General features: G+C 43.2%; 1 protein-coding gene across 1 annotated transcript in view; it reads right to left on the bottom strand.

Moving 5' to 3' along the window:
• The window catches only part of GPC3 (glypican 3), a 616906-nt gene that overhangs the window by 130144 nt on the left and 469316 nt on the right, over positions 1–17446 (bottom strand). The window contains exon 7 of the mRNA XM_089657942.1: positions 6972–7128. Within this exon, the coding sequence (XP_089514068.1) occupies positions 6972–7128 (157 nt within the window). The remainder of the gene's footprint in view (positions 1–6971; positions 7129–17446) is intronic.

The raw sequence follows: 17446 nt of genomic DNA, 5'->3' as shown, positions 1-17446 counted from the left end.
GACATAATCACGCATAGTGCCCACCGGCCGGAAGGATCAAGTGTGGGATTTATTCATGCTGCAGTTTGCAGTGACATGCCAGTATTGATTTTATTCCCAGTAGCGTTCTCAGGATGGCAATATGGGACAACAGGGGGCCGATAGTCCACCGGGTTCAATAGGACAGGGCGGTGGGACATCATAGGGGTTGGAGTCCACGGGCAAGGGTTTCGGGCAGAATCGGGTTAAGTCCCCACAGGGTAGAGATCCGGGCACCACGGGGTTAATCCAATCACTTAGTGCAGGTCAGGGCACAGAGGGTTAAATCCACACAGGGCAGAGATCTGGGCACCACAGGGTTTATCCAATCACTGGATGCAGATCAGGGCACAGAGGGTTAAGTCCACACAGAGTAGAGGTCCGGGCACAGCGGGGTTAATCCAATTACTGGATGCAGATCAGGGCACAGTGGGTTAAGTCCACACAGGCAGAGATCTGGGCACAGCGGGGTTAATCCAATCACTGAATGCAGATCAGGGCAGAGAGGGTTAAGTCCACACAGGGCAGAGATCCAAGCACCACGGGGTTAATCCAATCACTCACCAGCTAGCAGGGGAGAACCTGGAGGAGGACGAGGGCGGGGAGGTCCGTAGCCAGCTTTTAGTGAAGAAGGCTGGTGAGAAATGGGGGGTCAGTGGGGGCCTGGCTGCAGCACAGACCTTCCTCAACAGCAGGCAGGGGGGAGCAACCAGTAAGCAACGGAGACCGGGGCCCGCTCCGGCATTGTATGCAGAGCCAGGCACATTCTCGTTGCCGTGGTAACCCAAGACTTGGTGTTGGTGTACCATGGCAATGGGCCCCGCCCATGTTGGCCCTGCACAGGGAGCATGGCCTTTGTCTCTGGCGGGCACAGAGTGCGGGAGAGCGGGGTCACACCATGCCCATGGAGACGGGGGGGGGGGGCGACAGGATGGGAGCCTGCATGTGGTGAACCCACATGCAGTCCCAACAGGGAGGCAAACTTGCTAGCGCTCAGCCCAAGGAGCAAGATGCCTGTGACAGTTACTACCATTAATGTTTAAGTTTTTAGTGTATATACACACAGAGCACTTGGATTATATTGGTTTAGTAATTTATTCATAGAAAAGCGCTGCACACTTTATATTGTTATTTGTTATAAATTGTGATATCTTAAACTTTGTGCTGGTGGCTGCATCTGCCACCTCACCAACCTAGATGGGCATTATTCTTTTCATGCTTTCTTTTTCATATCACTTATCAGCCAGGAACTACGAACAGCAGATTTGCATAGTCTGAGCATGGATTTTTTTATATTTATATTTATGACCAGTTCTGACCTACCTGGATGCTGCCAAAGGTTCCAGCTCCACCAGGCCCTGTTTCCATGAGATTAGCCACATCAGTCAACGAAGCACCAGAAACTATGCAAATAGGTCTCCTATGACCTCCACTGTCTCCTGAGGCCCTCTAACTGTTTTGGCAGAACAACCACTGCTTGCACTTGGAAATGCATACATCCTCTCTTGGACCAAGAACTATGAGTTTTGTAGTGTGCATAGAGCAGTGAACATGACCTCAACTATCATGCACTGCTCGTTCCAAAATAAAAGTGAAGGGGAAAGGAGAGGTTTGGGAGCTCATGGAGGACATGGCAAAGAGACAAAAAAAACAGTGAAAAATAATTTAATGAAAAATAAAACAGGGCCAATATGTAGTGAATGTGTAGTGGATATCTTTGACGGGGAAAACAAATATTGTTTGGTGTTGCTTCAAGAAAGCTCCTGGTTAGCTCAGACAGTACACACAATATGCTAAAGTGCAAATCTGAGCAAAAAAAAAAAAATAGTTTTTGGGACTGATAATTTCCCTTGAAGGCATTGCGATGGACCCTTAAAGAGTCAAAACTGATCAGAAGGAGGTTTGGCAGATTGTTGGATTTGCAAACATCAATTGATTATTAATGAATTCTCCCCAACTGTCACTCACTCTTATCGTTACATTGGCCCAGACATCATTTGATTAGGCTAAGACAGTGTCACATCATCAGAGTCCAAGAACTTTGTTGCACCAGATGGCTTTCTTTTCACAAACTTACTTCAGCAGAAGAAGACTAACACTTTAGACACCAGGAACTTCTGGCAAATAAAACCTTATTAGAAGAATGGAGATATATTCTGGAAGGGGTGGCTCATCCAATATTAATATTTAGAGGTCACAAGAACCTGGAGGAGCTGAGAGCTGCTAAGCATTTGCCACCTCACCAACCTAGATGGCATTATTCTTTTCATGCTTTCTTATTCATATCACTTATCAGCCAGGGTCTAAAAATAACAAACCAGACGCACTATCCCATTTGTTTTGTGAAACTGAAGAACCACCATCATCTGATACCACTGTCTGCGGGGATTTTTTTGTTCCTGTAAACAGATCCCCTGTCCCAAATTAAACATCTGGGAAAAGAGCACTGCCCAAGGAGTTGCATTATGTATAAAGTACTATCTGCTCTGGTTTAATAAGATATTTGTACCTTGGTAGCTTTGTTGCGGTCTTGGACTTTTGCCAAGATCATTCTCTAGCAGGTCATTTGCCATTACATAGGACTTTTGATCTGGTATAATGTTTGTATTGGTGGCCATGGGGAAGATTGAAAGCAGCATGCTGATGCCTGTGTCACTTGCATACAGAATAAGAGAAACAGGAAGAAATCTTAGGGCTTACTGAAGCATCTTGCAATTCCTGACAGTCCTTGGAAAATGATGGTTTTTATAGTGGAACTTTCACTGTCTGAGGGCTGCTACACTACAAGCTATGACATTGTAGATTGTTTAAAATGGGATTTGTTTTTTCCAACAAAAGGGACCCTATCCAATCGATGATTGAATATTTGTGAAAAAAATTGAGACACTCCATGGTATCCCTAGTAATATGGTATCAGACGAAAGGGTACAATATACCTCTAAAGGATTTCTCTTGATAGCATACAATTCAGCATATCCAATAATTACTGTTAATTTTTCTGGTACAGTTCCTTTAGTACCAGCGGTACAGGAGAGTCTAAATTCCATCAGCACAAACAAGAGGCTTCAGGATGTAGGGGTCAAGGAAAAACAGATAAGAGAATCTTTAATAGGAAAAGGGGAGATAATTCCTAACCAGGTTGACTGAGTGTGGCTATCTACAACTTACCTAATGGAGAAACTTGGACCCAACTACAGTATGTTTGTCCATTTTAAGTAAAAAAGGAAATTTAACAATGTATAATGTGAACTTGTATTAATTAACTCGTGTAGGATAGGATACCTCCTGTTTTCCATGTATCTATATTGAAATAGCAATGCTTGACCTGATTCTGGATTGAAATATAGGACCACCTTAGCCAGTAATTCTTAACAGCACTGACGACTATGTGGCTGAAGCCACCCTTGACTGCAGAAAGTGAAGGTGTCAGGTTTAGTACTTGATCAAGTGGAAAGAGTTTTTGACAGGAAGAGAATTCTTGGGAGCCAATTGTAATGTTTATATGGGAGAATGTTTTATTAAGCCCATCCAGAAATTTGGTCCAGTCAGACATCCAAGGGTTGTCCCTAAGGAGGGGGCAATGTCAGGAAGGTTATGCTAGAATACATGACAGTGTGCCCACATGAGCACCTGTGCGTAGGTGTAGGTTTGGTTTGAGCTAATCATGCACGGTTGCTGCCAGTCACACATGTGCATGCTTCACTGAGTGTGCCCTGGCATGTATGATTGTTGTGGGCATTGGCCTGCTAATAGTGTATTATCTTGCTGTTCCTGTGACCAATTTACGGTCTTTAGCCAGTGCATCTTCCCACTGTTTCAGTGACTAGCCTTGTGCATTTCCATCAAATAGTCCAGCAAAATACTGATGAAACTCGATGCCCTTGCATCCCCTGTAAGCTCTATCATGGACCCTGGGCTGGAGGTGTAAGAGAGGCCTTCCCCACCTCATCAAACTCATCCACCAGGTACATAACATACTGTCTTGCTGTACGTTTCTTGTTTGTACACACCATCACTGTTACTTTGATGTTGGTTGCACTTCTTGGCTCTACTTGTGCACAGTGATAGAACACAATCATTAAGCCCTTTAAAGCAAGCAATACAGTAGACCACCATCAAATGATTTGTGAGGATTCACAGTTACTCCATTAATCATGGTAAAAGACAACCTTTAGCTCTCAGCATAAGACATGACTGCATTAGGTGTTAGAGATCACATGATTCACAATAGCAGACTATCTATGACTGCAACAGAAACACAAGTACAAATCATCAATGCATATTAGTCCAGGGTCTTATACAAACACATGCAATGGCTGTTCCATTACCATCTGGTGTTTCCTGAATTATACTCAGGCAAGTCATTACAGTACCTTGAAGTTTTGAGCACGAATGAGGTCTGCAGCCTCTATTTGTCAACATTGTGGTTTATGTCCAGTTTTGCATCACATAACTCACTGAAAAGTGAACATTTTCCTTACCATCAATGAATATTTCACCAACAGTCCACAGTTCAGATTTCCCACAGTCAGTACAAATAAGCTCTCCAAGAGCATCAAGAAGGCTTGCAAGCCACCAGTTGTTAACCTTTATTTGTATGAATGGAGTAATCAAAAAACTCAACAAACCCTAATGGTCATTCCTACCAAATATGTAACATGACATTTTGAGCAATCCAAAAGAGAACATTTCTGTATGTATACTTGCAGGGATGTTAAATTACAGTTTGTCAGAGAACATGGGCAAACCCATGGGTAGCCTGGTATATCTGCAATTTGCCAGAATGGTCAACGTACCAGAATATGTATTTGAAGAAATGCTTTTTTGCTTAGCTTCATTCAAAAATACTGCAGCCTGCACATTCAGCTCCTAATGAACTAAGCACAAAACTACACCAACCATAATGCCAAGCTTGTTTCTTAATACTTTGTAATGTACATATAAATGGACTTATTCTATATGCGTTAGCATGGTTATTTCTGGGCAATTGCACGCTAAACTGTTTAAACACAATTTCTCGGGACATAAGGCTTCCACACACTCACGATAAGTTTCTTTTTCTTAAATAACTTGTACAATGCCACAGCAACATGCTTCTCATTAGGGAAGGTCTATATGTTCGAGTCGAACACAAGTTCGACTCAAACATTGGGTGTTCGTGTGTTCACTGAACACACAAACATCTGGGGAGTTCAGGGGGCCGTTCGCCCACGCGCCCCATAATGCAATGAGCTCTGGTGGCGCATTTTAATTGGCCAAAGCATTGCACCTGACCACAAATCAGGTGCAATGCTTTGGCCAATCACAGCTGAGTTTCCTGGCCTTCCAGGCCTGTGCTCGGATCAAAGGTCTAGTAGGAATTTAGGAGAGACCCCCACGCGTTTCCCCCCCCCATCTTTTAGGGGTGGGGTTCCCCTAAAAGTCCTACCTAAAGGACCTGGTATAACTTTTAGGGGGGAACCCCATACACTTTATTTCCACCAATTTTGGGGCATGGGGTTTCCCTTAAAAGTCCTACCAGGCCTAAAGGATCTGGTATGGCTTTTAGGGGGAACCCCACGCACTTTTTGAAAAAAAAATGTATTGTGGAATCCCTCCTCACCTTCCTACCAGACCTAAAGGGTCTGGTATATATTGGGGGGGGGGAACCCCACACTGTGTTTTTTTTAATTAAAATTTCATTTTTTTTTTAAATGTTAGTCCTGCTGCAGCAGGTTCTATACATTGTACAGATGTGCAACTTTGCAGGTAGTTTAAGGGGACCCCCAGGAGGCATGATATTTAAAGGAATTTACTTTTTTTTTACTTCAAGCAATGAAAAATGACTGCCCCTTTAAAAACAGTAATTTTTGAAAAAAAAATTTCCACTGATTTATGTCCTTCAGTACCCGAGTCTTCATACACCTTTTATGGCCAATTTACAAGTTCGAGTCCCATAGTCTTGCATTAGGTTCGATGTTCGTGGTAGAACTTTCTTTAGGTTTGAATGTTCTACTGCAAACTGAACAGGGGGGTGTTCAGACCATCACTACTTCTCATATAGGAAAGTGCCGTGGCTGTCAATCACCGGGTCCCGGCCGGTAATTACTTGTTGGTACCCTGTGATTTCCAAAGATCTCCGACGGGGAGGAGGACTGTTTTGTTTAGTCAGTGGTCAGTGGGGGTAGTAGGACAATGTGGGGGACAGGAGGGGAGGAAGTGGAACAGGTGGGGGGCAGTGTATCGGGGGATAGTAAGACAGGAGTGGGGAAGCACCAGTCCTCCAAAGCACTTACCTGTCCAGCAGCGGCTCCTCCAGATGGTGTCAGCATCACTCGAGGACGGCTGCCTGTGTCCCTTCTCCCCCAGGATCTCTGGCGGCAAAAGAGCGGACGGGCTCCTCCCACCCTGACCTCATCCTCTTCTGCTTCCTCCTTCACTGGCACCTTCCTGCACATCCCGGTGTAGCTGGCACACTGACAGCGAGGCACACTGACAGCGGGCCCCGCCCCTCACGCGCTCCGAGCGCTCACCGCTGATCCACCCACCACTCCGCTCTCCTCTGCAGCCGGTCCCTTGGCCCGGGTGACCCTCCTTGCTGTACCCTCATCCTTTGCCGCTCTGCCCCTGTCCCTTTCCCACGGAAGCGAGACTTCCGTGGGAAAGGGGGGGGGGGCGGCACTGCCACCGCACCGCCCCCCTGAAAAGTGCTGCCCTAGCCAAATGCCTTGTTTGCCTTGCAGCAAATGTGCCCCTGACCACAACGAACATTCATTGCGTAATCCAAACAAACAAAAGTGTGAGCGAAAAGGAAGCCTCAGGAGCCCCTGGAGAATGTTACAAGGAGCCAGAAAAGCACAGAAGAAAATATTTTTATAAAAAATAGATTTCAGGGTCATTAGGTAGTGAAAGTTTTTGGATTATTTTTAGAAAATAAGGCAATTAGTGGCGCGTTTAATATAAATCAGTCTTACCTGGTATTAACCTTAAGCGATTCCTTATTCTTAGGGCACTTTTTCCTGAGCCATCTTCACACTCATCCTCATCATCGCAATCACCACTTTGTGATTCCTCATCTTCTGCAGTTCTTCCAATGTTTTTCCTACGCTGTGTTGACATTCCCTTTAAAAGCTGAGGACACACGAGAAGTAATTAAGAAGAAAAGCCTAGCATGATAATACATTAGAAATAATGCCAAGATTATTAATATAAGCATAATACCCAAAGCAAATATTGTATTGCTCTGCCTTTAGCTGCAGCTGAACGACTAATTTCAAAATGTCCTTTTGGCTCAGTGCCATTCAATTCCCAATCCTACCTAAATGTCCCTCCCCTAGTAATATTTAACATACCCGTGTTGAAGTTAGCATCAAATAAGCACCCATTGGATACATTTTTTTTAGCCCTACCCAACACACACATCATGCAGCTCAAGTGCCCAGAGGGCAGCCATATGAAAGGACTAGCTGAAGGTCAGTGAGCAGCTGTCTTCAGGATTAGATTTGGACTCTTCAGGACAAGTGCCATGACTTTGAAATGGAAGTGGCTTCAGTCATCGAACACCTTTCAAAGGCAAAGAAGCACCCTAATCTAACAGTGGCCAGCCCTGTGTGATATAAAGCTGGAACAGTATAAACAAGAGATAGAGTGGTTAGAAATAGCTACTGTACTTTGCAAGTCTCTTGACATCAAGGGCTTAACCTAATTTATTCCAAAATGAAAGCTAGAATAGGTGTGAGTGGTTTAGGGGCACAAATTCTACTTCTGATTGTTAGAAACTAACAAGATTTCAAACAACCATGCGATCAGAAGATTAGAGCAGTTTAGACACTACAACACTTTTTTATTCTAAGAGAGTTCATTGCTTTTAATCTCCTATAAACTTTAACACCTTTAAATAGACCCGGTTCCATATCATTATCATGCATTTAATCTTCTTGCAATTACAGATGATATTATGATATTGATCAGGTCTGTGACTGCTGCTGGATGCTGCTATATTGAAAGTGATAACAGCAGCCCCAGGCAGCCATCACATAAATGAGATTCTGTACTATTCCTCTGTTATAATCTAGAATGTATATGTTTGGGCACAGTACACAAGCTCCCATTTATCAGAGTGGGATTTTTTTAAAGTGGGAAAATATGCAAGTGCTTATTAGGGCTAATTCACACCATGTGTGGTGACCGGCATTTTACTACACTGTCAAACGTCAGTCACTGATAGGATACACAGAAAACAATTGCTTTCTGCGTTCCCTGTTCACACAGTAAATGGATTCCTAAGCTGTGATAAAATACAGACATGCTGCATTTCATCTCACTGCACCAAGCAGGATTGCATCACGCTGCTGTACAACAACATTAATGGGGGGGGGGGGGTGTAAGGTGCTGAATAAAAAATCAAACTGCCCCTTACTACAGTCAGAAAGGATGGCTACCAGAGGGTAAAGCATTGTGGTTTACCTCTCTACAGCAGTTGTCCCTAAACCCCATAAATACTTATCTCATTTGATCCAGTGCTGTGCCTGTCTGCAGCGGATCTCTCCCCTCTCATAGGACAGAGAGGCAGCAGCTGTCAATCAAATCCTGTTAGCAGAGAGTGGGGGGCAGGGTTCGAGCCATGCTGTGTGCGTCTATGGACACACAGAGCAGAGCTCAGGAGTGCACCCCACAGGAAGCGGATTTCTATGGTGGCATACGGAGAGTGCTAGGAACCCCAGAAGAGGGGAATCGGGGATGCTCTGTGTGATACCACTGCACAGAGCAGGTAATATTAACCTGTTTATTATTTTAATTATTAAAAAAACCTAACAACCATTTTAAGGCTTCAAAACAGACAGTCCGCACCCCATTATTCTAGGTGATATACTGCTGCATCCTCCAGGAATAGAACTTTTGTGTACACCTGCATGCACAGGTTTGTGATCACACCAATATTAGGCACAGCAGCTCAGAGTTCAAAAGGTACAGAGCCAATGAGAGTGGATCTGTACCATGTGATTGATGTGACCAACCACAGCATCACACAACAAACAATAAAGCACTAACATATTGATCAGTGTATGAGAGGAAACAGACTCCTGACCACCAGCCAGAACCAGTGCAATGCTGTAACAGTGCCAAACGTATTGGAATCCACCTCTCCAATGTCATTCCCACCACAATACTCTCAGCCCCAACCTATCTTTAATCTGACCTGTATACCTCCCCTATCCTGCACATCTGTACATTAACTCCTTCATCTCCACCTCTTCACTGTATGTGTCCAGTACATTAACCCCTTCATCTCCTAATCCCTCCATGTATGACCTCTACATTTAATGTACCTACTGTGATCCACTGAAACGTTGGATAGATAAAGCACCTCTTGTTTGGACACACTCCTCAGCTCAAAGACTGATGAGTGCCTCTACTACTTACTATTTATCTACTGATGTTACTTTTGCTGCAGTGCACCCAGGCAGATACTCCATGGACCATGTGCATGGACTTCCAATGGATCTTGTATACTTCAAGCATTAATTTATCTGCTTGTTTGAAGCTCAGCTTTAAAAAGTGATCAGTGTCAAGCACCAATGTAAGAACTACCAACACAGCTATTCATGTGGGTTTTTAGGTCTCATTTCCCCTAATGGTCACAAGCTTTTGGTTATTGGAAAAAAACAAATGTGAAACTGGATGGCCATGAATTCTACAGAGAAATTCTTATTACACATCCTGACTAGGGATGAGCCAAACTTAACTCAGTTTTGGGCAGGTTCAGTGAACATTGCAGACGTTCAAGTGCTTAATCTGAACCCTATTGAATTCAATGAGAGCCAAATGTTTACAATCAGCATTGGCCACTTTCGTGGCTAACAAGCAAAGTATTGTTAAACAAATGGCATGAGGCAATGCCATTGGAAACATGTAGCAAAGCAAAAAAAAAATAAATTCTGTTTGGTGGGGATCAGTGATTTTAATCATGGTTAAAGTGAAACATTAAAAATGCAAAATTATTATAAATAACATGTCTTAGGTATGCCCTTAGGCTGCCTGTGACATTGCACATCTGTATAACACATGCAACCAACTACAGCAAAACTGACATTTACAAAGAAATAAAACACCATTTAAATTGCCAGCAATTGACAGCTTCAGCCACTTTACTACTATAAAAAAAATGGCCAGGGATTCCCCTTCATCTATACCAGACCTTTATCCTGGCAAAGCATGTCAATGAGGACAAGGGCCTATTCCCCACAACCCTGGTTCAGTGGTTTTGTGAGTCTGACCCATCCACCCATGTGAATGAGTAAGAGGTACAGTAGATATAAAAATTCTACACATTCCTGTTAAAATGTCAAGTTTCTGTGATGTAAAAAAAATGAGACAAAGATAAATAATTTCAGAACTTTTTCCACCTTTAATGTGACCTATAAACTGCAAAACTCAGTTGAACAACAAACTTAAATCTTTTAGGTAGGGAAGTAAAAATAAAAGAGTAAAAATAATATGGTTGCATAAGTGTGCACAACATTAAACTAATACTTTGTCGAAGCACCTTTTGTTTTTATTACAGCGCGCAGTCTTTTTGGGTATGAGTCTATCAGCATGGCAGATCTTAACTTGGCAATATTTGCCCACTCCTTGCAAAAACACTCCAAATCTGTCAGATTGTGAGGGCATCTCTTGTGCACAGCCCTCTTCAGATAACCCCAAAGATTTTTGATCAGATTCAGATCTGGGTTTCTGGCTGGGCCATTCCAAAACTTTAATCTTCCTCTAGTGAAGCCATTCCTTTGTTGATTTGGATGTATGCTTTGGGTCGTTGTCCTGCTGAAAGATGAAATTCCTCTTCATGTTCAGCTTTCTAGCAGAAGCCTGAAGGTTTTGGGCCAAAAAGTTCAACCTTGGCTTCATCAGACCAGAACACATTTTCCCATATGCCTTTGGGAGACTTCAGATGTGTTTTTGCAAAATTTAGCTGGGCTTTGATGTTTTTCTTTGTAAGAAAAGGCTTCCATCTTGCCACTCTACCCCATAGCCCAGACATATGAAGAATACAGGAGACTGTTGTCACATGTACCACACAGCCAGTACTTGCCAGATATTCCTGCAGCTCTTTTAATGTTGCTGTAGGCCTCTTGGCAGCCTCCCAGACCAGTTTTCTTCCAGTCTTTTCATCAATTTTGGAGGGATGTCCAGTTCTTGGTAATGTCACTGTTGTGCCATATTTTCTCCACTTGATGATGACTGTCTTCACTGTGTTCCATGGTATATCTAATGCCTTGGAAATTCTTTTGTACCCTTCCACTGACTGATACCTTTTAACAATGAGATCCCTCTGATGCTATGGAAGCTCACTGCAGACCAGGGCTTTAGCTGTAGGATGCGACTAAGAAAATGTCAGGAAAGACCTACTAGAACAGCCGGACCTTATTTTTTCTGAACACTGTTAGACAGGCAGCACACATGATACACAAAAATGCATTCTCAGTATATCAAGTTAAGGAGATTGCCAGAGATGCCATATTTGATACAGACTGCTAATAATTTGACTCAAAGTGAAGAGGCAGTGAGCCAGTAATAGCAACTAAGGATAAAGAATTATAGAAATGCTTTTAACTATATGAATACTGTTACCATGGTTGCCAGGAAAATATGTAAATTTCCTTGACATTTATAGGAAATTTGACTGCATACTGAAATGGAAAGGTCATTTTAGCATTATAAAATTACAAAAATGGATCATGTAGCAGTTATAAGCATGTTGTTTTTTTTTCGGAAATCTGAGTTTTTCTTTAACACAAAAGTCCTATCCCTTCAGCAAATATTCTTTTACATTTGTCTCTGCTTTACTGCAGGGCAAATGTTCAAACTCATTTCAAGCATGTATGGATTCAATCAAAGAAAATATTTATTACTTTAGTAACAAACTACACAATGTTTCCAACAGTGGAGCAAAACAAATCTTAAATTGTCATTAAATTACAGGCTTCTGGGAAGGGCCCTTCTAGGGAGTTGGAAGTGCTTGCTATTACTAAAATATACTCATTCAAACACTTTTTCTTCCCTCTCCCTGGGTAAATCTGGAGATGAATTCATGAAAAAGTAAGTAAATTGAAACATGCTTTCCTTTCATAAGAATCCCTCATCAAAGCTGAAGAGATTGCTAGTCTTTTCTTACTATTCCCAATTGGTACTCAATGTTCAGTCTTCCTCTTTCAGCTAAAGATGTTAACCTGGAATTGTGCCATTTCCTGATATCTAGGTGAGCAGTTTGCCCTCTTGCTCCAAGTAAAACAGATCAATTTTCTCTCTGCAGGAGGTTACTTTCAAAACATGTGTGGGTTTATTTTACTGTAATCATGGACCATAAATGACGTTTGTCATAGACAGCTGAACTCAAAATGTGATCACAAAAAACAGCACGTCAACTGAAGACACTTTTACTTCCCACACATGCTTAAATGTACACTCCAGTCAACACTGAAAATAAAACATTGACATGCATAGAGGGAGCACAGCCTACCTGCTGACTAGTTTTATGTTTATTGCATGGTTATATTGGTCCAGTTTGGACTAAATGTAAGTATGCATAAGCCATACCTATGGGATCCTTGTGGAGGCTAGAAACCACTATAGTAAGAACCACTACTCCATTGATCACTGCTAGACTTTGGGTCCTGTGCCGAGCAGCTGCTCAACTACTTAGTGAACACAGGAGGTCGCTTAATTGTATGGGCTTCATTCAGAAAACAATTTGCATTATCTCAATTAAATAAAAATGTTGATTGGACGTGGCAGGGAGGTGGGGTGTTGACATCATGTGCATGATGGCAGAGTAGATTGTGCAGTCTAGCTAAGGTCAGGATCGTTGCACAAAGACCAGACTCCAGCACCTCAGTGCACTTATCAGACTCAATCAGTGAGCCCTGGTTCACACTGTGCAGGCTGGTTGTGGGTGCAGGAATCGCATCTGTTTCAGCACCTGCAACCACCCACAGCCAAAACACTCTGCTCTTGCAAGATGCACCTGCCTGCCATTCATTCTGATTGGCACCCCCACACATCAGCCTACATCGCTTTTGCGGGAACCGCAGGAAAATCAAACGGTCAAAAGGATCATGCGATTTCCCTGTGGCTGTGTTTTTAAAAAGATCTCCGAGGTAACATCGTAACAGAGGAGATCAAAGAACCTTTCTGCTCTGCATCTTGAATTTGCTAAAACCAGGCAAGGCAAGTAACTTACCCTGTAATTTCCTCGCTATTCTATGTTTGCTGTGTCTTTATATACATATATATATATTTTTGTGATATCTCTTTGTACATATTTATTTTGCATCCAACGCTTTTAGTAATAAATCTTTCTTTCTGAAGGTGTTAAACTGTTTCTAAGCGCTTACTTGCAATTCACGAATCCCTGCCTTTGAAGAGACGCTACTGTGGTTATATTTCTGTATAGTAGGTCCGCGGGCCGTGCTATATAGATCAATATTTCAATCATTATAGTGTATATTTGGTAACGGGAGTTTCCCAGTCTCCGACAAAAGTGGTGGTGGCAGTAGAGGGTTAGTTGTGTAACTGACCCGACCCAGTAACAAGCGCATTCAGGCTGCAGGCACCGATTGTAGTCCATTAGCTGGGCAATCGCTGTGTAGGGTGCAGCTGGGTGGGGCCTTGTTACGCGCATCACACCGCGGTTTTGGATCGGCCGGCCCTTCGGTCACGAGTTTGGTGAGAAGGTCTGGGGTCTGATGCCGTGGGCGTGACGTATTACTGTTAGTCGCGGCTGTGCGATTGTCGCCTGTTGGTGGCGGCGACCGCGGGTCGTGACACCATACACAAGCTGAAACCAAACAATGTCAAATTTGGAGGCTATCAAGGATTGTAAATCTTCACATCTACACAAATATAAACCATTCATAAAGACTTTTCTCTCTTTAAAAAAAAAAGATGTCCAGACCCTCAGAGAGTGTACAATTGCAGCAATGAAATGCATTAGTATTTTAGATGACACTGGGTCCCCTGACTGCTGCCACCATGGATTCAGCTAGGGAGATGGCGGACATTAAAAATATATTTTATGACCTCAAAAACCAGTCGTGTTGCAATAATTTGGGTGTTGTGGGATACCCTGAAAAGTCAGAGGGCTCTTCCAAAGGATTTCCTCACATCATAGCTTAATGGCATCCTACCTCATTTTGGAAGTGTCAGTGCTAGAGATGAGCGAATCGAAGTATCCGAAGTGGAATTCGAGTCGAATATCGGAAAAATTTCGATTCGTGCCGAATCCGAAAAATAGCCTAATTCGGACGCACGAATCGAAATTTTTCAGAAAATGGCGGCTGACATGTGCGGCGACGGAGCGGGGATGTCTGGGAAGGCGCGCAGACAAGGCGCGCTGACCCATAATGCATTCCTCAACTACATGTGATCGCATCAGCCTATCAGCAGCCAGCCAGCCAGCACTGTGTAATGGTCGAGCTATAAATAGCGGCCATTTTGGAATTCTTCATTTGCCTGCAGTTATTGAACAGAGGCAGACCGCTCTGTACTAGGGACAGGGACAGAGTTAGGGCCACAGAAACGATAATTGGGGACAGAGAAAAGTTACTTAGGGACAGAGAACCATTACTCAGGGACACAGACTTGTTAATGAGGGCCACAGAATCGTTATTTAGGGACAAAGAAACGCTAGTTAGGGCCACAGAATTCATAATCAGGGACAGACAGAATTGTTACTCAGTGCCAGAGAATTGTTACTTAGGGCCACAGAAACGTTATTAGGGCCACAGAATTGTTACTCAGGGACAGACAGAATTGTTACTGAGTGCCAGAGAATTGTTACTCAGGGACAGACAGAATTGTTACTGAGTGCCAGAGAATTGTTACTTAGGGCCACAGAAACTTTAATTAGGGCCACAGAATTTTTACTCAGGGACAGACAGAATTGTTACTCAGTGCCAGAGAATTGTTACTCAGGGACAGACAGAATTGTTACTGAGTGCCAGAGAATTGTTACTTAGGGCCACAGAAACTTTACTTAGGGCCACAGAATTTTTACTCAGGGACAGACAGAATTGTTACTGAGTGCCAGAGAATTGTTACTCAGGGACAGACAGAATTGTTACTGAGTGCCAGAGAATTGTTACTTAGGGCCACAGAAACTTTACTTAGGGCCACAGAATTGTTACTCGCACAGACACAGAATTGTTACTCGCACAGACACAGAATTGTTACTGAAGGCCACAGAACTGTTACTTAGGGCCACAGAATTGTTACTCGCACAGACACAGAATTGTTACTCGCACAGACACAGAACTGTTACTGAGGGCCACAGAACTGTTACTTAGGGCCACAGAATTGTTACTCGCACAGACACAGAATTGTTACTCAGGGCCACAGAACTGTTACTTAGGGACAAAGAAACGCTAGTTAGGGCCACAGAATTCATACTCAGGGACAGACAGAATTGTTACGGAGTGCCAGAGAATTGTTACTCTGGGCCACAGAAACTTTACTTAGGGCCACAGAATTTTTACTCAGGGACAGACAGAATTGTTACTGAGTGCCAGAGAATTGTTACTCAGGGACAGACAGAATTGTTACGGAGTGCCAGAGAATTGTTACTCAGGGCCACAGAAACTTTACTTAGGGCCACAGAATTTTTACTCAGGGACAGACAGAATTGTTACTGAGTGCCAGAGAATTGTTACTCAGGGACAGACAGAATTGTTACTGAGTGCCAGAGAATTGTTACTTAGGGCCACAGAAACTTTACTTAGGGCCACAGAATTGTTACTCGCACAGACACAGAATTGTTACTCGCACAGACACAGAATTGTTACTGAAGGCCACAGAACTGTTACTTAGGGCCACAGAATTGTTACTCGCACAGACACAGAATTGTTACTCGCACAGACACAGAACTGTTACTGAGGGCCACAGAACTGTTACTTAGGGCCACAGAATTGTTACTCGCACAGACACAGAATTGTTACTCAGGGCCACAGAACTGTTACTTAGGGACAAAGAAACGCTAGTTAGGGCCACAGAATTCATACTCAGGGACAGACAGAATTGTTACGGAGTGCTAGAGAATTGTTACTCTGGGCCACAGAAACTTTACTTAGGGCCACAGAATTTTTACTCAGGGACAGACAGAATTGTTACTGAGTGCCAGAGAATTGTTACTCAGGGACAGACAGAATTGTTACGGAGTGCCAGAGAATTGTTACTCAGGGCCACAGAAACTTTACTTAGGGCCACAGAATTTTTACTCAGGGACAGACAGAATTGTTACTGAGTGCCAGAGAATTGTTACTCAGGGACAGACAGAATTGTTACGGAGTGCCAGAGAATTGTTACTCAGGGCCACAGAAACTTTACTTAGGGCCACAGAATTTTTACTCAGGGACAGACAGAATTGTTACGGAGTGCCAGAGAATTGTTACTTAGGGCCACAGAAACTTTACTTAGGGCCACAGAATTGTTACTCGCACAGACACAGAATTGTTACTCGCACAGACACAGAACTGTTACTGAGGGCCACAGAAACTTTACTTAGGGACAAAGAAACGCTAGTTAGGGCCACGGAATTCATACTCAGGGACAGACAGAATTGTTACGGAGTGCCAGAGAATTGTTACTCAGGGCCACAGAAACTTTACTTAGGGCCACAGAATTTTTACTCAGGGACAGACAGAATTGTTACTGAGTGCCAGAGAATTGTTACTCAGGGACAGACAGAATTGTTACGGAGTGCCAGAGAATTGTTACTCAGGGACAGACAGAATTGTTACTGAGTGCCAGAGAATTGTTACTTAGGGCCACAGAAACTTTAATTAGGGCCACAGAATTTTTACTCAGGGACAGACAGAATTGTTACTGAGTGCCAGAGAATTGTTACTCAGGGACAGACAGAATTGTTACGGAGTGCCAGAGAATTGTTACTCAGGGACAGACAGAATTGTTACTGAGTGCCAGAGAATTGTTACTTAGGGCCACAGAAACTTTAATTAGGGCCACAGAATTTTTACTCAGGGACAGACAGAATTGTTACTGAGTGCCAGAGAATTGTTACTCAGGGACAGACAGAATTGTTACGGAGTGCCAGAGAATTGTTACTCAGGGCCACAGAAACTTTACTTAGGGCCACAGAATTTTTACTCAGGGACAGACAGAATTGTTACTGAGTGCCAGAGAATTGTTACTCAGGGACAGACAGAATTGTTACGGAGTGCCAGAGAATTGTTACTCAGGGACAGACAGAATTGTTACTGAGTGCCAGAGAATTGTTACTTAGGGCCACAGAAACTTTAATTAGGGCCACAGAATTTTTACTCAGGGACAGACAGAATTGTTACTGAGTGCCAGAGAATTGTTACTCAGGGACAGACAGAATTGTTACCGAGTGCCAGAGAATTGTTACTCAGGGACAGACAGAATTGTTACTGAGTGC

Source organism: Staurois parvus, unplaced genomic scaffold (assembly GCF_062004578.1).
Source record: "Staurois parvus isolate SC_StPar_1 unplaced genomic scaffold, SC_StPar_1.0 ptg001045l, whole genome shotgun sequence".
Taxonomy (NCBI): Eukaryota; Metazoa; Chordata; class Amphibia; order Anura; family Ranidae; genus Staurois; species Staurois parvus.
The sequence above is the reverse complement of the archived record's forward strand: the minus strand, read 5'-3'. Positions and strand labels throughout refer to the sequence as shown.